Consider the following 21,106-nt stretch of genomic DNA (forward strand, 5'->3'; position numbering starts at 1 on the left):
CTGGACATAGTCACCATGGATGTGCATTTTTGAGGTTGGATGCCAACTGGCATCATCTCTTGTTTCATGGAGAATGGTCAAAAATCCACACAATAATGTTCTCGAATCGGAGAGAACTAACCGCAGTCTGGGAAGCCCTAAAATCTTTATTGGCAGAATTGACAGGGAAGAATGTTCAAGTAAAGTCAGAGAATATGACGGCAGTTGCATATTTGAACCACCACAGGGAGGCAATGAATCTTCTGTTCCCTGGGCAGGGAATCATGTAAGGTCTCTGTCTGCTGTTCATTTAAAATGAGGTGTGAAAAAAAAAGCGGACTTCCTCAACAGAGCGACGTTATGCCCAGGTGAGTGGAGTCTAAATCCTCAAGTATTCAGTCAGCCAACAGACAAGTGGGGCGTCCTGCAGATAGATTTGTTCGCCTCGGTAAAAAATACAAAAAACTTATACCAATTATTTTTTTTGGTATATCTCAGCATAGTGCCGTCATGGAGGAAAACAGGGAAAACTGGATTACACTTACCAGTAATTTCCTTCTCCTCCACAAAGTCATGGCCTAATTCCCACCCGATGCGGTTGACTCTCTAGGCTGTCTGCATCCAGTAAGAGACTTAAGAAGAGCTGGAGGAGGCTACAGTTTATTCTTCCTCTCCCTACTTGGTTGGAGGAGGGTTATCTCAGCACAGCAACATCATGGAGGACTCATGAACAGTATCATTAAGAGTAATCAAGTTTTTTTTTTCCCCAACCCATGCCCAGCCACCCCTAAAATGTTTTAGATCTCAGAAACCCCTTAAAAAGACAAAACAAAAGATTTGCTTCAATCTAAAGATTTGCTTTTTAAGAAAATAACAAGGAGAAGTGTATTTCGGAAAATAGAATATGGGTACAACAGTCAAACGTGTCGCTTCACAGTTTTCTTCTTTTACATACCAAAATGTGATATATGTTCGGCTGGAATGACCACAATTTGTCCACTGCGGGGTTCTCTTGCAAAACTGTAAGCGGATGGCAATGATGCAGCTATTCCTGGTGGAATTGAAGGGTTTATTCCCTCATGAAGAGTGGGATGAGCTAAACCTGGGGAAAAAAAAAAACAGAAGAAAGTCAATTGTTTAGAACATCATACTACTGAATACTACACAGATTAATTACCTGTGAACGACACGATTGGAGTCTCCTTTGCCATAATTTGCGCAAAATGTATCAAATGTTGCACAATGTTTAAAGGGGATGTGGAAGAATGAGGGGGGTTTCGCAAACCCCCCATTCGGCTGGACCTGCAAAGGGACAATAACATACTTCTGGGTGCCGGCTCACCACTCCTCCTCCTCCTCCTACAGACCTGCAATGCTCGCTGGGCTCCAGCGATGTCAGCAGCCGGTTAGACATTGCCATAGCAAATCACTGGCTGCAGCAGAGTCCAGCTCCCCTTGCATCATGACAAATGGTAACATGATGCAAGGGGAGCCAGACACCGCCACACAGCAGGTAAGTTGTCTTCCCTTTGCAAGTCTGGCAGAATGGAGGAGACGAGTTTCACCCCCCCCCCCTCCCCCTCCCCCTCCATTCTTGTACAATCCCTTTAAGTCTAAAGCTTCTGTCCTGAGATGTCACTATATACAACCCTTTACTAGAGCACAAATCACAACTTTTGGCGACTTTTTAAAAAATAGCCGTTAACAAATCTTGCTTTAATCAGCTCAACAGTCTCTTCTACTTTTCAAAACTAGAGAGATTGGTGTAAAAATGCAAAATTTAGCAATTTTTTTGGTTGCAAATGATGTCAAAAGGACAAAATAAAAGTTGCAACTTTTTGAAGCCATTATTCTGGAGCGCAGAACTTGATAAAAGTACCCACATGGTGTATGATTAATCTGGTGATGACATGGGACGAGTATGCTCGTCCTCAGCAGCAAGCCCCCAAAAAGAGGCCAACTATTCTCTTTCCAAGTAAGCATTGCAAGATTTCATAGACTTAGCAGTTCCTATTATTAGCATGTAAATGGCAGGGTTTTTATCCCACCCCCCCCAAAAAAAAAAAACTACTTTAATTCCCTTTCCCAGACTTTGAAGTTCCTATATACTAGACTGATAAGTGCATTTCACCAATTACATAAAAGGGGTTGTCTCACTTCAGAAAATAGCATTTATCGTGTAGAGAAAGTTACTACTTCCTAATGTATTGTGATTGTCCATATTGCTTCCTTTGCTGGCAGGATTAATTTTCCCTATGCACTCTCCCGCAGTCCCGACCACCAGAGAGGCCTTTTCCTATAGTGTGTAAGCACAACCACCGCTGCTGGATTACAGGCCGTATCCCCTGGAAAAGAGCAGTGTATAATGTGATGGAAAAATTAATCAAGCCAGTAAAGGAAGCAATATGGAGAATCACAATACATTAGGAAGTGCCTTGTAGTAACTTTCTCTCCATAATAGATGCCATTTGCTGAAGTGAAACAATCCCTTGACGTCCCACGTAATGATCTGGTGGGAGGTGGTCATCCTTGAAAATTATCTGAGGCTAGGCTTGGTGTATAATGGTCGCTTGAATTTCAGTTCTACCAAATTCACATTGAGAGGATAATAAGTTTATGTTCTGTCAGTATTCTGTGCCCACCATTGCTGCTCTCCTCCTGGTGCGAATGGCTGGTTTATCTCCTTCCTGCTCCGGTGTCCCAGCAGCTCGGACCATTCGGCGTTTCCCTCCTCCTAACTTGAGGGTCTGGCCGCTGGAATATTGCTGCCAGCTTCCCTCTCCTCCATGCAGGCTTAGGCCTGCTTCTGCTATGCTCACAGGGCGTGCATACACCCCAATCTTTCCCAGCCAATGGATGGCCACCTTGGGGTACTTAAGGCACCTTCCCCTGTGGGAATGTGCCTGAGTAATAGGTTCCAGTTTGCAAGCAATCTGCAAAGTTCTACAGTTTCTACTTTTGCCTGCCCGTGTACTGACTTCTACCTGTTTCCCAGACTTGAACCTTCGCTGTCTGACCTGAACTCTGCCTGATCATAGTTCTGATCCTGAACTGCCTATTCTGACCTCGGACAGTTTTTTGGATCGCTCTGTGCTCCACACCAGTGTCACTTGAACAGAGATTACTATAAGGGGTAGTGGTCTGGTGGTTCCCCTGCACCAGAGTCCTGATCCCTGTATAGGGGTTAAAGGATAAAGAAAACGGGAGAAAGGCAATTAGAAAATGACCTCAGGAGTAGCCCGAAGCCAAATCTATTGAAGTGACACAGTGGCTCCATATCCGCTTCGTAACAAGAGGCAGTGAGAAGCTCTTAACTGAAAACTTTAACACTGTAATTCATGTCTCAATATATTCAAATGTGAACCATTAAATTATGAGAGGTGAGCAGAAACTGACAGCAAACAGCCACCCCCAGTCTTTCAGGTACACATATCTTGGAGGGATGGATAAGACACAATGATTGATAAGACTCTTACTCTTCAAGGATTGTGATATATAATTAAACATAAGAGACCATTAGGAACAAACCAGGAGGGAAGCTCATCTGAACAGATGTTGTAGAACCATACTGCTCTCCTTACCCTTCTTCAGGACAGCTGGGCAATTACTTTATCTGTTCATTGTACTTTGCCGCGCTGTGCTACTTCTGTATTTTATGTTCTGCTTTATTTTTACATATAATAAAGTTACATTATTAATCACTTAGCTATTGTGTTTGACATCTTTATAATTTATGTCATTGTCTTTTTTGTTTACCCGTGATCGCAGGGTTCCAAAGGGTTACCATGTTTGCCATCAATAATCTTCCCATAATGACAGATTTACACTCTCTGACCTGCAGCTAATTATTGGGAAGGAAGTGTTTTTCCCGATAATTGCCTGCTCATTAGTGGAGGTGAAGGGCAGCTCTTACATGCACCGATCTCCTCCACAGTATGAGGATGAGCGATGGCTAATATGATCCCTCGTCCTCATAGGCTGGGTTCACACAGGCGTTGCGGGAAAATGTGCGGGTGCGTTGCGGGAACACCCGCGATTTTTCCGCGCGAGTGCAAAACATTGTAATGCGTTTTGCACTCGCGTGAGAAAAATCGCGCATGTTTGGTACCCAAACCCGAACTTCTTCACAGAAGTTCGGGCTTGGGATCGGTGTTCTGTAGATTGTATTATTTCCCCTTATAACATGGTTATAAGGGGAAATAATACATTCTGAATACAGAATGCATAGTAAACTAGCGCTGGAAGGGTTAAAAAAATAAAAATAAATAATTTAACTCACCTTAGTCCACTTGATCGCGTAGCTTGGCATCTCCTTCTGTCTCCTTTGCTGAACAGGACCTGTGGTGGGCATTAATTACAGGTAAAGGACCTTTGGTGACGTCACTCCGGTCATCACATGATCCATCACCATGGTAAAAGATCATGTGATGGATCATGTGATGACCGGAGTGACGTCACCAAAGGTCCTTTACCTGTAATTAATGCCCACCACAGGTCCTGTTCAGCAAAGGAGACAGAAGGAGATGCCGGGCTTCGCGATCAAGTGGTGAGTTTAAAAAAAAATTAACCCCTCCAGCGCTAGTTTACTATGCATTCTGTATTCAGAATGCTATTATTTTCCCTTATAACCATGTTATAAGGGAAAATAATAATGATTGGCTCTCCATCCCGATCGTCTCCTAACAACCGTGCGTGAAAATCGCACCGCATCCGCACTTGCTTGCGGATGCTTGCGATTTTCACACAGCCCCATTCACTTCTATGGGGCCTGCGTTGCGTGAAAAACGCAGAATATAGAGCATGCTGCGATTTTCACGCAACGCACAAGTGATGCGTGAAAATCACCACTCATCTGAACAGCCCCATAGAAATGAATGGGTCGGGATTCAGTCCGGGTGCAATACGTTCACCTACCGCATTGCACCCGCGCGGAAATCTCGCCCGTGTGAACGCAGCCATACATCTGCATTGTTTCTGCCCAGTAACAATGACTGGGGAATCTGCACTAACGATCATTTCACCACATTTTGCTTCTTCATCGGATGATCAGCGGCATCTTTAATCGAGTACTATTAAATACTATGTATTATAGGATTATGCATTACATGTGCTAGAAAAAAAAAGAGCTGCAGCAAGTGAATAGAAAAAAAAAAAAATACAGTAAAACCCATTTTCATTAAAAATGTATAATTTTATTTATTTTAAAACAGTTCACCAGTACATAAAAATATATATATACACATTTGTAATGATCTGTACAATGAACATAACATTTTATTTATAGTGCACATCATATGGCATAAAAATATAACATCAGAATTAGTTTTTTTTTCCATACCACACAAAAAAAAATGGTGCCATTAAAAAATATTACTTGTCCCATAAAAACAAGCCCTCACAAAGCTACATCGATGGGAAAATACAGACGTTATGACTCTTAAGAGTGTGACAATTAAAGACTAAGGGGGTCATTTACTAACCAGAAATACGGCTTATTTCTGGCGCAGATTGTGGCGCAATGGTCCTCTGCGCCGTAATCTGCGACTTTTCCCCACTCACGTCAGATGTAAAAAAGGGGGTATGGCGTAGGCGGGGACGGGCCAGCAGGCCTGTCTCATTTACCATTTTCTATGCCTGTTTTAGGCGTAGAAAATGGTGCCTCTTCATAACTCTGGCGTATCCAACGCTAGCTATAGGGGATATTCAGACCGGCATCTAAAACGCCGGTCCTAATAAATGACCCCCTAAACGTTGAAAAAACTGCAATGCAATCTGCAGGCAGCAAACGCACCACAGTTTTGTGAGAAAAGATTCAGTGCAACTTGTATTTTATTCACTAAAATCTCAGCAGATTCTGAGCTCAGCAGCGGGAGGTCTCATCACTGACTGACCGCTATCTATGTATACACGCTTAGGCCTCACGCACATGACCGTATGCATTTTGCGGTCAGGAAATTGTGTATCCACAAAATACGGACACCGTCGTCGTTGCTTCTGCATTTTTGCCTGACCCATTTACAATGGGTCCACGGTTCTATCTTTTTGCAGAAAGGACATATGGATGTGGAAAGGACACAAATCATCCATGTGCTTTCCGCATACATATGTCTGTTCCTTTATTAAAAGGTGAAACCTCTGAAAAATATTACTAAGCAACAATTTTGCTATAATACTTGGACGGAAATCACAGCCGTCCAGTGCACTATATACTGTATTTATAACATGACTCTAGAATGATTGCTCCACATTTGGCGACAGATGCTCTTTAACTTACCATAGGGGTGATCAGCATGCCACATACAAGGCATAATTCCACTAGATAACCAGGGATGTGCAGCCAAATGTGAAGTGGAGTCTGGAACCCAAGGTCTGGACAGTGCAGTCCCTCCAGTTACCATCAGGTTAGGGCTCAATCCAATGGCCGCACATCCCGACGAGTGCATCTGAGAGAGATCAGCAAGTTCTTTGTTTTCTCTGAAAGACAAACGTGATATAATTACACTGGGACCGTAATACAGTTGAAAAAAAAGACACAAGTCCATGACGTTCAACCAAGAGATAGACGGGGATGTGAATTTTTGAGAAGGAGGGCGAGACTTCTACACATTTACATTAATCCTATTTAATTTTAAGCCTTTCATCTAAGTCTTTGTTAAATAACGTTCCCAGTTCCTGCTGTGACCACGTCCTGAGGCGACTATGCCACAGATTACCAGCTCTTAGGCTACATGGCCATGAAACGCTCTTTTCACAACCATTTTGCGTCCATTTTCTGGTCGTCTGGCTGTTTTTAATGGCCATTAAAAATAGATCATTCCTCACACAATGTCCCCCACAGCGGCCTCCAGCATTAATAATGTCCCCCACAGCATTAATAATGCCCCCCACAGCGGCCTCCAGCATTAATAATGCCCCCCACAGCGGCCCCCAGCATTAATAATGTCCCCCACAGCATTAATAATGCCCCCCACAGCAGCCCACAGCATTAATAATGCCCCCCACAGCAGCCTCCAGCATTAATAATGCCCCCCCACAGCAGCCTCCAGCATTAATAATGCCCCCCCACAGCAGCCTCCAGCATTAATAATGCCCCCCCACAGCAGCCTCCAGCATTAATAATGCCCCCCCACAGCAGCCTCCAGCATTAATAATGCCCCCCCACAGCAGCCTCCAGCATTAATAATGCCCCCCCACAGCAGCCTCCAGCATTAATAATGCCCCCCCACAGCAGCCTCCAGCATTAATAATGCCCCCCCACAGCAGCCTCCAGCATTAATAATGCCCCCCACAGCGGCCCCCAGCATTAATAATGTCCCCCACAGCATTAATAATGCCCCCCCATAGCAGCCTCCAGCATTAATAATGCCCCCCACAGCGGCCTCCAGCATTAATAATGCCCCCCACAGCGGCCTCCAGCATTAATAATGCCCCCCCACAGCAGCCTCCAGCATTAATAATGCCCCCCCACAGCAGCCCCCAGCATTAATGCCCCCCCACAGCAGCCTCCAGCATTAATAATGCCCCCCACAGCGGCCCCCAGCATTAATAATGTCCCCCACAGCATTAATAATGCCCCCCCATAGCAGCCTCCAGCATTAATAATGCCCCCCACAGCGGCCTCCAGCATTAATAATGCCCCCCACAGCGGCCTCCAGCATTAATAATGCCCCCCACAGCGGCCTCCAGCATTAATAATGCCCCCCACAGCGGCCCCCAGCATTAATAATGCCCCCACAGCGGCCTCCAGCATTAATAATGCCCCCACAGCAGCCTCCAGCATTAATAATGCCCCCACAGCAGCCTCCAGCATTAATAATGCCCCCCCATAGCAGCCTCCAGCATTAATAATGCCCCCCACAGCAGCCCCCAGCATTAATAATGCCCCCCACAGCGGCCCCCAGCATTAATAATGTCCCCCATAGTGGCCCCCAGCATTAATAATGTCCCCCATAGTGGCCCCCAGCATTAATAATGTCCCCCATAGTGGCCCCCAGCATTAATAATGTCCCCCATAGTGGCCCCCAGCATTAATAATGTCCCCCATAGTGGCCCCCAGCATTAATAATGTCCCCCATAGTGGCCCCCAGCATTAATAATGTCCCCCATAGTGGCCCCCAGCATTATTAATGTCCCCATAGTGGCCCCCAGCATTAATAATGTCCCCCATAGTGGCCCCCAGCATTAATAATGTCCCCCATAGTGGCCCCCAGCATTAATAATGTCCCCCATAGTGGCCCCCAGCATTAATAATGTCCCCCATAGTGGCCCCCAGCATTAATAATGTCCCCCATAGTGGCCCCCAGCATTAATAATGTCCCCCATAGTGGTCCCCAGCATTAATAATGTCCCCCATAGTGGTCCCCAGCATTATTAATGTCCCCATAGTGGCCCCCAGCATTAATAACGTGCAAACTGCGCTCATGCAGGTCCTCTAGGATTTAAGGGGAGCACTGCCTGTGCAAGTGAATGAGGTGAGTTAATTTTTTTTTTAACCCCGAAGCAGCCATTGTCCACTAGTGTACCTATTTTTAAAGCCCATTAGACGAGTTCAATCATGCCTAACAGCCGTTATAACCGGTGCCATTTATTTTAGTGAGGTCGGTCTGGCTGTGAAAATGGACAAAAATAGAACATGTCCTATTTTTTGACAGCCCCTATTCACGGGCCATTAGAAAAACAGCCATTTGAATAGCCCCATTGACTTCAATTGGTTCTAAAAGCGGTTGTGTGACGATTGTGGCCTTACAGTAAAAGCTTTGAGGAGACTGAACTTTTTCTTCTCCAGTCGGAGGCAGCGCCCCCTTGTCTTTTGAGGGGATTTCTCATGGAACAGGTTTTCACCATATTTTTTTGTACGGCCGATTTATATATTTACACAGGTTAATCACGGACCCCTTTAGAGCCTCTTCTTAAGACTAAATAAATGTCATTCTTTTAATCTTTCCTTATAACAGACCCTCCAGGCCGACGTGCAGGACCAAGCAACAACGACCGGAAAGGTTTAGCTGCAGGCGTCGCACCAGATACTGAATGCAAGGGTTCACATACTTTTACCACTCACAGACATGTGATATTGGATCATTTTCCTCAATAAAAAAAAAGACCAAGTCTAACATTTTTTACTCGTTTGTTTGATTTTTAGGACTTGGGTGACAATCTGTCATTTTAGGTAAAATTTATGCAGAAATATAGAACAATTTTAAGAATTCATAAACTTTCTAGCACTATTGTATATAGTTAAAATGGTTGTCTGGGGTCAGAGCTGAACCTGGACATCCCCCCATTTTCCCCCCGGCAGCCCCCCTAACTTGAGCATCGGAGCAGTTCATGCTCCGATGCTCTCCTTTGCACTGCGCTAAATCGCGCAGGGCAAAGGCATTTTTTGGAGTTCCGGTGACGTACCGGGGTTCTCCATGGGGCTGCCAGGAAGCCCGGTGATGTCACCGGCACTGATGGGCAGGCTCTAGAGCTGCCCTAGCCAGTACAAAATGGCTAGGGCAGCGCTAAAGCACGCCCATTAGAGCCGGTGACGTCACCGAACACACTGCCAGGTGGAAGCTTCTGCCAGGCAGTGTGCAATTATAAACAAAACCGCTCTTGACCTGCCAATTTAGCGCAGGGCAAAGGAGAGCATCGGAGCATGAACTGCTCCGATGTCCAAGTCAGGGGGGCTGCCGGGGGGAAAATGGAGGGATGTCCGGGTTCAGCTCTGAACCCGGACAACCCCTTTAACGAAGATATCCAGACACACTGGAAAACTCAGCCTTAGGGCTCATTCAGACGGCCGTATGCTGTCCGCAAAAATACTGAATGCTATCCGTTTTTTTGCGGATCCGCAAAAAAAATTAAACATGTCCTATACTTGTCCGTGAAAATCAGGACATGGCCCCATTGAAGTCTATGGGTCCGCAAAAATACTGAATGCTATCCGTTTTTTTGCGGATCCGCAAAAAAACGGATAGCATTCAGTATTTTTGCGGACAGCATACGGCCGTCTGAATGAGCCCTTAAGCTGGATATACACAGCCAATGCCTTGTTTGGCCGACAGCTATATTACCCGTATGAATCAACCATAAACATGAAGACTGCATTGGCTGAGAGTGCATATGTATTGCAATGGGGAGAGGGGAATAAGCTGCTGCCAGACTTCTGCCTTAACCAAGGGAACAGGACTTAACAATCTACGTTTTTGCAGCCAATTTCCTTACAGCCAGACACAAGACTGGGAAAAGGAAGAATGGAAAGGAGACGATGATCTCCTGGGACACAGATAATTCTACATATATTTTCATTTTGCTTGCAATGTGAGGCAGGGCCGCATCAACCATGAGGCCAGTTGAGACTCTGGCCTCAGGCAGCAGAAAAGCAAGGTGCAGCCCTGACGAAAGTAACTGGCGGAGGAACTGATAGGATTGTTAATTTTGAGAATGTTCTGTTTCATATTCCTTCAAGGGAAAGCGAATGGCAATCATATCTTTTTACAAATGTTTTTACAATCTTTAAAATGGCTTTTTAAAATTAGTCTGAAAGCAGATAACATGTTAAAATAACTATTACTTACCTAGTAAACCCCCCACCACGGCTGCTTCGGTGGCTCCACCAGTCTATACTTACATGGCTGAAGCAGTCAAGCACTGCCCTAAGTGTTGATGCCTGCACAAAACTACTGGGGTGTAACATACAGTACTTACCAGGCGAGTAATTGTTACTTTGTTACTTTATTACATTCTCTGCTTTCAGACTATTTAAAAAATATCCTGGACAACTCCTTTAAAGAGGTTGCCCCATTAAGACACCTTATCTCCAATCCAAAGGATAGGGGATAAACATCTGAACGGCGGGGCTCAGTCTGCCAATCGCAAAAACAGGGGCCATTGATTCCGTTTGAATGGAGCAGTTGTAACGCATGCGCGCTGCCGCTCCATTCAGCTGTATGGGGCTGCTGGAGAGCTAAGCCTTGCTTGTCTGGTGCTTCATTCAAACATGGCCTCCATTGGTCGGACCCCCACCGATAATAAACTTCCTGTGGATAGGGGATAAGTTGTCTTAGGCTAGGGCTACATGGCGACATGTGTCGCACAACATTTCACGTAACGTATGTCTATGGTGTCGCAGTGTGACATGCGGTGACTGCAATGCAACAATTGCAAAAAATACAGTAATGTTGGATTTTGCTTTGCTAGTCGCATGCCACGTTTTCTCCATTGGGGCCTGGGCTACGCTGTGAATTTTTGTAGTCCACGGGTTTGCATTCAGCTGAATACTTTCATTTGGACTGCAGCTGTAGTTCAATAGTTAAAGTCAATCAGTTGTGCTACAGATAGTCGCAGCGTAGCCCTATTCTGCCTTCAATATAAGTTGCACACAACACACGACTCACTTCCGACTTGGCTGTCATGGCTCAAACTGTCACGCAACAAAAAGTTGCAGACAAGTCGCACATAGTTTTGTGCTGCTGCGGACATATGTCACTATGTAGCCCTAGCCTAAATGGGACAACCCCTTTAACTGCCATCAGAACATTGCCTTATTGAAGATTCAGGCAGCATCATAATGAAGGTGCACAGTACAAATGAAGGACACGAATACCAAAGGATAAAACAGGCGTCGTAATTCTATAGAGACATTTTACAAAAAATCTGTTTCAAAAGCTCACCGAAGAAGCTTTGCATGCTCCCTGTCAAGTCTCTCCAACAGCAATCTCTCATTGCAATGTCGGATCCTTTCATCCACACTCTCCTCCCTTGTGTGACCTATTAATTAAAATAAGGTGAAATATTCATGGTAAATACATTTTTTTTTTATGTTTCTTCCGGTTTACAAAGTCAAGTATTTACAAGCGACTGTAAGAAACTTTTTAGCAGAGAAAAATGCCTTATTCTTCCCTTCACCCTCTTTTTTTTTTAGGATTTTGTTTTATAAAGGGCTTCTGTCACCCCCCAAAACCCTTTTTTTTTTTGGGCTTGTTAAAATCCTTATCTAACTACTATTCCCTACTTAGGGCTCTTACCTTTGTCTGTGGCTTCTTTTCCTTAAAAAAATATCTTTTAAAATATGCAAATCGCTTCACTACCAGCAAGTAGGGCGTCTACTTGCTGGAAGCCGCCGCAAAAATCCGCCCCATCTCTTTCGGTGACGTAATCGGCGCAGGCACACTGAGGGAGTGCTGAGGCGACGAGCCCCCTTCTCTCAGAGCGCCTGCGCCGAATGAAGACAGGCGCGGGATTTGAAATGATGACAGGACCAGCCGGAGGAGGAGAGCGCTCGCTGGCCCTGTCAATCAACAGAAGGAGGGGGGGTGGATTTTTGCGGTGGCTACCAGCAAGTAGACGCCCTACTTGCTGGTAGTGAAGCGATTTGCATATTTTAAAAGATCGTTTTTTAAGGAAAAGAAGCCACAGACAAAGGTAAGATCCCTATATAGGGAATAGTAGTTAAATAAGGATTTTAACAAGCCCAAAAAACAAGGGTTTTGGGGGTGACAGAAGCCCTTAAGATGTCTGAAACATTTACCTTGGTGAGACCAGGACAGCTGTCTGCTCACTGAAGGATCATGTTACATCATCCCATACAAGTGTATGGGGATGGGAGGAGGGAGCAAGAGATGAGCGAGACAGCAATCAACCAGAAACACCAAAGAGACTGCTGCTAAAATAGGAAGTTTATATCCGAGCCCAAGTGTTTTATTCATATCCTTACAAGTAAATACTTCTCCGCCATGTCCTTCATGATCCTAACCTGGCTTATGAGTGAATGTGAGAAAGCAGATACTGCTCTACTTGGATACCAATTATGTATATTTTTTGTTTATTTATTTGTAAAATGTGGAAACGGGGGGTGATCTGAATTTTTATACTTTTAAAAACTTTTTTTTTTAACTTTTATTTTTAGTTCCCTTAGTGGACTTCATCTTATCACATCTACCATAGACATCAATGATTTACCACTGCAGTGTATGGGAGAATTACTACTTAATCAAGCACAGCCAGGGGCAAACCTTGATAGGAACTTCTATATAGCAGGCCTCGAAGCCTTCAGAAGGCCCCAGGCTACCATACCAAAGTGAACTGTTCCTGCAATCTCCTGGTAATTGACCACAGCCTCTGAGAGGTTAAAAGTCATTGATGAGCGATGTCGCAGATCATGGACTCTTTGCACTTTGCGGCTATGGTGCCCGCTCGACTCCTTAGAGGGCACCATTTTTCATGACCCGAGATCAGCCATACATGTTCTGCAGATGTCGGAAAGGGGTTAATCTCTTTGCTCCGGAATTGGCGCTTCATAAACATACTAATCAGGACGTTGGGCAGGTTCAGCGACATGAGCAGAATGCCATTCATTTTTTGGAATAACTATAAGAGAATGAAGCAAGTGTAATAAGGAGGTGTGCCCCTCCCTTTAGCCCGCTGAGACCTCCATGCTTCCCCGATAGCTACGCCCCTGGCAATAATTCATTAGTTCACAGTAAACTTACATCCATAGACAAAATTGCCTTAGATCAATTATGTTCATATCATTGTGAAATCCTTGGAAAATGGGGGCAAAGTGGTTGTAAAGGATTGTAAGGAATGCATCCAGAGGGTGATGAGATTACCAGATGATCTAAATACGTATAAAAAATATAGGATAGAAGTTCCACAGAGCAACATCTCTCTGAACTAAAAATTATACTACAACCCCCAACCTACCAAAGATTCATATAAAAAGAGTCACTCTGTGCCCGGCCGACCCTATTGTGCCAGGCGATGAAAGTCTCACACAGACTATAAGCATGAAACATTGACACCTTTTAGTCTCTCCTTGCATGTTTGGGGGAGGGGTGATGCCACTGCAGCCAATTGCTGGCGGTGACCTGTTCCCCTTGCATCTCGTGACCATTTGACATGACGCAAGGGGAGCAGGTCAATGCTGCAACCAGCAATAGGCTGCAGAAGGGTCAAACTGGAAGTTTACATCCAGGGACCTGAGCGGCCAGAGAGCACAGGAGCCGGCGTCAGGAAGCAGGTAGGTATGGTTCCTTTCGCAGGTCTAAAAACAACCCCTTTAATGGCAAATTTGAGCATCAAGTTAACCGTTTGTGCACCCATTTATTTTTAGGGAGATGTGTTATTTCAGAAGTCCTTTGTCTTTGTACTAGTCACATTTTGTTTTGGGACAGATACATTGATTATATTCTAATCCTGTGGGATGGAGATATGCCCGTCACCTTTGGCCTCACCACTATTACTTTTCTTGATTTAATGATTTCATTGGAGCCTAGCAGCGGTGTCCATACAGAAATATATTGCAAACCTTTGGCAACAAATAACTTTTTACATTGGCACGGCTATCACCTTAACTTGCGTGCTAGAATAACTGTTCAGATACATCTTCTTTCCACCTTCTATACTGACGTTTTCGTGACGGAGGACACCATAAAATCGTCCTGCACAGGGCCTATACCATTGCATTTACTACACATTGGTTATGGTTAGACTTACGTTTTTCTTTAATGTGGCAGTCATCACATTGGCTGCAAATATGCAGCACCCACACAACACATTGAGAGACAATAAATCATATGCAATTGTAAAATAAAAAATATGTTATTACAGTAGAACAACTCCTGGACTGTCAGACAAGGCGCCTACTAAAAACCAGTGACAAAAATGCAGAATACACAATTTAAAATAACAATAGTGCAACTATGCCACAGAGGGGGGGAGGCAAACTGCATAGGTGGTGCACGTAATAAGTGCCGATCGTACAATAAGTGGGTTAACGCAGATTTTGTGGTTTACTGTACTGCCTTCTGGAGGATGGGAATAAGCAGTGGGTTTGGTGACCCGCTGGTCTGCCTCCTCACCATGGGGGCTTCTGCCTCCTGTATACCCAGTAAAAACAGGAAATAAAGATAAAAGCACAAATGTCTGCCTCCTACAGACACTAAGCTAAAACTGATGAGCTCAGTATCTGCAGGAGGGGTATAGCTGATAGGAGGAGCTAACACTTTCTTTTTTGTCTTAACGTCGCCTCCTAGTGGCAGAATGGTCTGCCGTGTCCCCCAGTGACTGAAGAGACTAAGTTTTGACCCACATGTGTCAATCAGAAAAGATTGGAGGCCTGTAATCTCAAGCACAAATTCTTGACAAGTGCTTATAGGACTTGTGGCTCAATTTGCACAGGCTTAATAGATGAATATGGTAAAATGAATCGCCTTCCTAATGTAACTACCATCACATAATACCAAACATGCGCCATTTCAAGTTTTATTTTTGTGCTTCTTCATAGAACAGAATTGGGCATATTTATCAATGTAATTGTGCCTGCTTTGTATAGAAGTCATAGAGGAAAAAAAATCCAAAAATTAGTTATAGTACTGGGTATAAAAAAAAAAAAAAAAAAAAAAAACACACCACCAGTACAGAGCACACGAGCAGACTCTAAAATGAGCTATTCCAAGTTTCTTATCCTCTCCGGTAGTTATGGATAAAGAGAGCAAATAATTAAAGGGGTTCTCCAGGCTCCTCAGGATAGGTCATCAATATCAGATCGGCGGGCGTCTGACGGCACAGCGTCTATCGAGAATGGGGACGCTACGTGCATACTGCGCGCGCCGTCTCCTCATATAGCTGATCAGATGTCGGACCCCTGCAGATCGAATATTGATGACCTATCCTGACGATAGGTCATCAGTATAGAAGAGCCCGAAGAACCCCTTTAAATTAAGTGGAATTGGAGCTAGAGAGAAAATAATCCAAAGTTAACTCGGATGAACACAGAACTATAAAAAAATAAACGTAGCAGTGGAGGCAGCGGAGCCCAATCCTTTCCCAGAGATGCTCTCAGCTACGTCCAATCTCTGGGAAAAGATTGTACAAAGCAGCAACAAAGTGCAGCAGATTCCAGAGAACTGCAGCTGAAAACATCTCTACGTAGTCACTGGACCATGTGCTGGACGGCGGCAGGTCACCGCTGAGATCAGTGACTGGCCACAGCGATCATGCCGGTCAACGGGTTGTTGATTCCCAGAGAACCAGGACCTGCGGAGGCAGGATGCAGCTGTAATCCAGCGGCAGGGACCTCCAGCCACTCTGAAGGGGTCTGTTTAGTCTTGGATAACCCCTTTAAGGTGGCCATACATGATAGTTGATCAAAGTGGATAATTTCAATGAAAAGCTGAAATTTAAAAACAAGCAATAGTTTTGGCCGACAGATGATAGACCATTATCGTTTGAAAAAGAGTCGGCCATGTTTAATATTTGCGTCGGACAAAAGATCCTTCTTTCAAAGAAGGATTATTCATGAATGAAATATCTTTCTTTGAAAGAACATTCCCAGAAAGATCTTTCCTTCATCGTCCGGCTTCACCGAACGTGTATGAGCAGTTTGAATAAAAGGTAACGGCCGATATGAACTGACATGTGTCTGCAAAAGGAAGAGGTTTGTTCAACTAGTGTTCAACCATCAACCAACTTGTATCTAATTGAAAGACAATCGTGCTGCTCTTCTGCAGGCCTCTCTTTCCTACACTTACCTTTAGAGGAGAGCATTTTATTTCCACCACTGTCCTTTTGTCGAGCCACAGCCACAGCTATGCCAACTGGTGGATTCCTGACTTCCATTTCCCCCTGAAAGCTTAAGGAATCTTTAGCCACTGTTTTGGCACTATCGGGTGTATCAGGATCTCTTTTGACCTCTGCCTGTGACAAACCATGGACTTTAGCATCTTTTAACGAAGCCTCATCCAACCTCATGTTGCCAAGACCACCAAAAGGACTCTTTTTGCCGCTACTTTGCCAAGCAGTCGTCTCCTTCTCAAAGTTTCCACTATACTTAAGAAGATTCTGCATGGCAGAGCGCTCACAATGGCCGGATGGAGGTTTGGATTCCATGTTGTTTTTTCTAGAACCCACATTTTTAGATCCTTCCTCTTCCTCAGGGATTTGGGAGTGTTGTGTCGCTAAAACAGGTATCTGCGATTTGTTTTCAAATTGTATAGGTTTCTCTTCCGGGTGCTTTACAAAGTTATTCCCTGGGTTTTGTCGATGAAAATCAATTAATCCAGACATCTTGCATGTCTCTTTGACACAGTCTTCCTGCGCACGATGGATAGGCTCGGCACTAGAAGAAAAGATCTTTTTCTCTGTAGGTACGTGGTCATGATTGTTCAAGAAAGAGTCGGATACACCTTGGCCTTTTAGGGAGGAATTACAACAGATTACAGATCCTTGCTCTCGGGTTACCTCACGTTTTGTTTCATTTACTGAAAATTCCTGAGGACCAAGAGAATGAGAAAACTGTGCCTTTTCTTCAGGCCTCCTCAATTCTTTGCCATTCAGATTACCTGCTTGAGAACCAACTTTAACATGGTCTCGGTGTTCATCAGAAGTTTCGATAGTCGACACAAAATTTGGTGCTAACGTTTTTATGTCATTGGTACGTTCCTTGGATTGTTGGGCGATGCTGTACATGGAAGAGTGGAGAGGCTGTGTAGAATTGGGCGATGTGGAGGCTACTTTACAGAAAAAGTTTACAGGGTGAGAGGACGGACATGTGCATTGTGTAGTCAAATTTTTTTGTTGTGACACAACAGAATCCCCAAGTTTATTTTGAGTTGAGTTTGTGTGGCACAAAGGCCTTACATTCTCCTCATGTCTACTTGGTTGTTTATTACACCCATGATTACTCAGAAGAGAGGTCTGTAGATGTTTGGACTTTGTTTCAATGTTTCCCGACCAGCGGTTTGGCATAAACTCAGATGACATAAAAGACGAGTGATGTTGCCCCTGTTTAGGTACCCTATAAAGGCCGATTTTCTTCCTCTCCTTTTCAGCTTTACTGTCCAGCTCACGGTCACTTAAGTCAACAGAATGTGTCTCTTCTGAAAACCTCCTATCTTTTTTGGCTGTGCTCAGAAAGGAAGGCGTAAGCAAGATTTCACTTCTGAAAACTTTTTCCTTAGAGTCTTTGGAAGTCTCTTTGGAATTCTTAAATGAATGACACACCGGATCATTTTCATGCAAGCTGTGTTGCTGGTTAGCTGATGTCTTTAAAGCTGATGTCTGTGGATAATATGCTGACTGTTGACCGACATAGCAATATCCATCTGGAAAAAAGAAGGGAGATGTAAGCAGGATTGCAATATATTACACTTTATGTTTATTTAGATAGTCTAAATAGTCTTTGAGTATGTCTGCAAACAAAGTGATCCAGCACCCACATCAGCAAGGTGGTAACGGCATGTTCACGTGTGTCACAATGTGCAGACTATCAAAGATCCACCAAATTCTATGGGGCTAATCCATTGACTTTTCCGTTCAGGATCCTGGAGAAAAAAAAAGTAGCTAGCATGCTACATATTTTCACAAAACTTCCTTTTGAAGTGCTTGTGAATGGGAATACAAAAACCGCATCCACATGCATTAGGCTACTTTCACACTTGCGTTAGGAGCGGATCCGTCTGGTGTCTGCACAGACGGATCCGCTCCTATAATGCAAACGCTTGCATCCGTTCAGAACGGATCCGTTTGCATAACCATGAACAAAAAAAAAAAAAAAAAAAAAAATTTTCTTTTTTTTTTTTTTCATTATAATGCAAACGGATCCGTTCAGACTTTACATTGAAAGTCAATGGGGGACGGATCCGTTTGAAAATTGAGCCATACTGTGTCATCTTCAAACGGATCCGTCCCCATTGACTTCCATTATAAGTCTGGACGGATCCGCTCGCCTCCGCGCGGCCAGGCGGACACCCGAACGCTGCAAGCAGCATTCAGGTGTCCGCTCGCTGAGCGGAGCGGAGGCTGAGCGCTGGCAGGCGGATGCATTCTCAGTGGATCCGCCTCCATTGAGAATGCATCAGGGCTGGACGGCTGCGTTCGGGACCGCTTGTGAGCCCCTTCAAACGGAGCTCACGAGCGGACACCTGAACGCAGGTGTGAAAGTAGCCTTAGATGTGGATTTTTAGCTAATTTTTTTCAGGATTTCAGAGCTGAATCCACATGAAAAATCTTCAATCACCAAATCCTGAATGGGCCAAAAATAGTACATCTATAGAAACAGATATGGGGAGAGAAAGAAAATTAAGTAGTGTACAAAATTGTGGTCAACTTGCCACATTACATGGGCCATTGACTACATCAGAAAGACCCCCATTATTTAGCCAGGACTGGGATGCACATATGCAGGGCTTCTTTATATCATCATACTTGCTGTCTGCATTTCCTCCATATATTTTAAGATAAGATCTGTTCTGTTTATACATAAAATTACTGATCCCCAAATTCAGCAATGCAGATCCTCCAACAAGCTTGATGGTAAGTGATGACTTCCCCCAAACATCACTCATCTTTGCAGAGTTCGCTGTCCGGACATATGTGACTTCTCAATTTTCCAGCACCTTCCCCACCTATACCCACCCTCTACACAAACATCCCATATTTCAGCCTCAATAACTGTACCACCCTAGTAACACAGATTGGGAACCATGAATACCAAGTAAAGGAGAGAGATGTGGCGGCGCTGATGGAAAAGAGAAGTCTTCAGATGGTGTACATCCAACAGGCAGCACACCATCTGAAGACTGCTCTCTTACAGCCGCCCGGTCAAATCCCTCTCCCTCTCACCGTCCCCAATGCTTGGAAAGTCACGCAGCAGCTCGGTTGACTTATCCCTGCTTTCACTAGTGTTGTGCATATGGTTAGCACAATCACTGAAGGCGAGCACCATTCCACCCACGATTGTGAGATCCTATATGTCTGTCATGTTCAGCCTATTACCCTGCAAAGTTATCCAGAAGGCGGCAAAAACACACGAGGAAGAAGCCAGTTTTTTTCTCATCTTAGGGGAAAAATCTTTCCCGACTCCAAATCAGAATAACTCCCTGGATCAACAACCCATCTCTTTTAGTGAATCCACCATCACCACCTCCTCAGGCAGAGAATGCCACAGTCTCACTGCTCTTACAGTAAAGAATCCTCTTCTATGTTTGTATAGAAACCTTCTTCCCTCTAGAGGCATGATGTCTCCTTGTTACAGACCTAGGTATCAATAGATCATGGGAGAGATTTCTATATTGACTGTTGATATACATAGCTATCAGTGATTTGGATGCGGTCTGTGGGACCAAACATCCCTTTAGGGGTCCCTAACTAATAATAATAGTAAAGTCTTATCTTTATTTGATTCATTTAAAACAAACACACAACAAGAAAAACCTATTGTTAAAATTATCAGAGTATAGTGAGGTATGAGATGGGCTATACTTTGTAAGTCCTGGTTGCTGAAGCAACCTTATATTTATATATATTGATGCCTGTGAGGTGCATTACTTTTGCCACTCTCCGGGGCCACCTTGATCGATTAGGGTAATCGTCCTTCAGAGTCCTGACACTGAAATGCGCCCACCATCTGCCTGTTCGATCACACACTATGAATTTTTCAAGACCTGGGAGGAGGTTCCAAAATTGGCAACTATTCGCTACTCCTCGGGCTTGTGCTGGTGCCCTATAGGCTGATAGATAACACTGGGGCGTGCATCAGTCTCCTACTGGTAACTGCTATTGTTTTCTCAATGGAGATTGTCCCTCACTACGTGCTACCTGTGGCTACCTATGCCGCTCGTAATGCTCCTGGATCTGCTCATTGACTCGGTCTAAAACTTGGCGCTACACTAATACACCCCTCCTGACATGTTTCGCCACATGCGTGGCTTCGTCAGGGAAAGTGGGGTATAGGTGCGCGCGTGCTCACAATGTCCTCTTTTTATATCACGGGAAGTCACACCCATCCCTCCGCTGTAGCCACTAAATGTTCCGCTGCCTCTGACTGGCATGTTACAGGACCTATCAGAGAGGAGCGCGTCATCCTGCGTGTGTACGGTGCGCTCCTTACACTGTAGGACCATCGCAGATCCTATCAGACCAGGGCGCGTCATCTTACGTGTGTATTCTGCGCTCCTTGTTCTGTGGGTCTGTCGCAGGTAGATACAATGTTATGATTGCCTCCCCTTTGAATGAAGTACCTCCTCCTTTCTCCATGCCCATTAACTCATTCCTGCCAGTTACTCAGAGGTTCTGATGAGGGTATATGAAATAGTTCTGTATTCACCTCCATATATACAGTACAGACCAAAAGTTTGGACAC

The 21,106-nt window shown here is 44.5% G+C and overlaps 1 protein-coding gene across 2 annotated transcripts in view; it reads right to left on the reverse strand.

Moving 5' to 3' along the window:
• The window catches only part of TNRC18 (trinucleotide repeat containing 18), a 146,789-nt gene that overhangs the window by 90,168 nt on the left and 35,515 nt on the right, over positions 1–21,106 (reverse strand). For both annotated transcript variants that reach the window (XM_040440936.1, XM_040440935.1), the window contains exons 4-7: positions 16,497–18,068; positions 11,637–11,733; positions 6,254–6,453; positions 935–1,081 (exon numbers count right to left, since the gene is read on the reverse strand). In XM_040440936.1, the coding sequence (XP_040296870.1) occupies positions 935–1,081; positions 6,254–6,453; positions 11,637–11,733; positions 16,497–18,068 (2,016 nt within the window). The remainder of the gene's footprint in view (positions 1–934; positions 1,082–6,253; positions 6,454–11,636; positions 11,734–16,496; positions 18,069–21,106) is intronic.

Source organism: Bufo bufo, chromosome 7 (assembly GCF_905171765.1).
Source record: "Bufo bufo chromosome 7, aBufBuf1.1, whole genome shotgun sequence".
NCBI classification, from domain to species: Eukaryota; Metazoa; Chordata; class Amphibia; order Anura; family Bufonidae; genus Bufo; species Bufo bufo.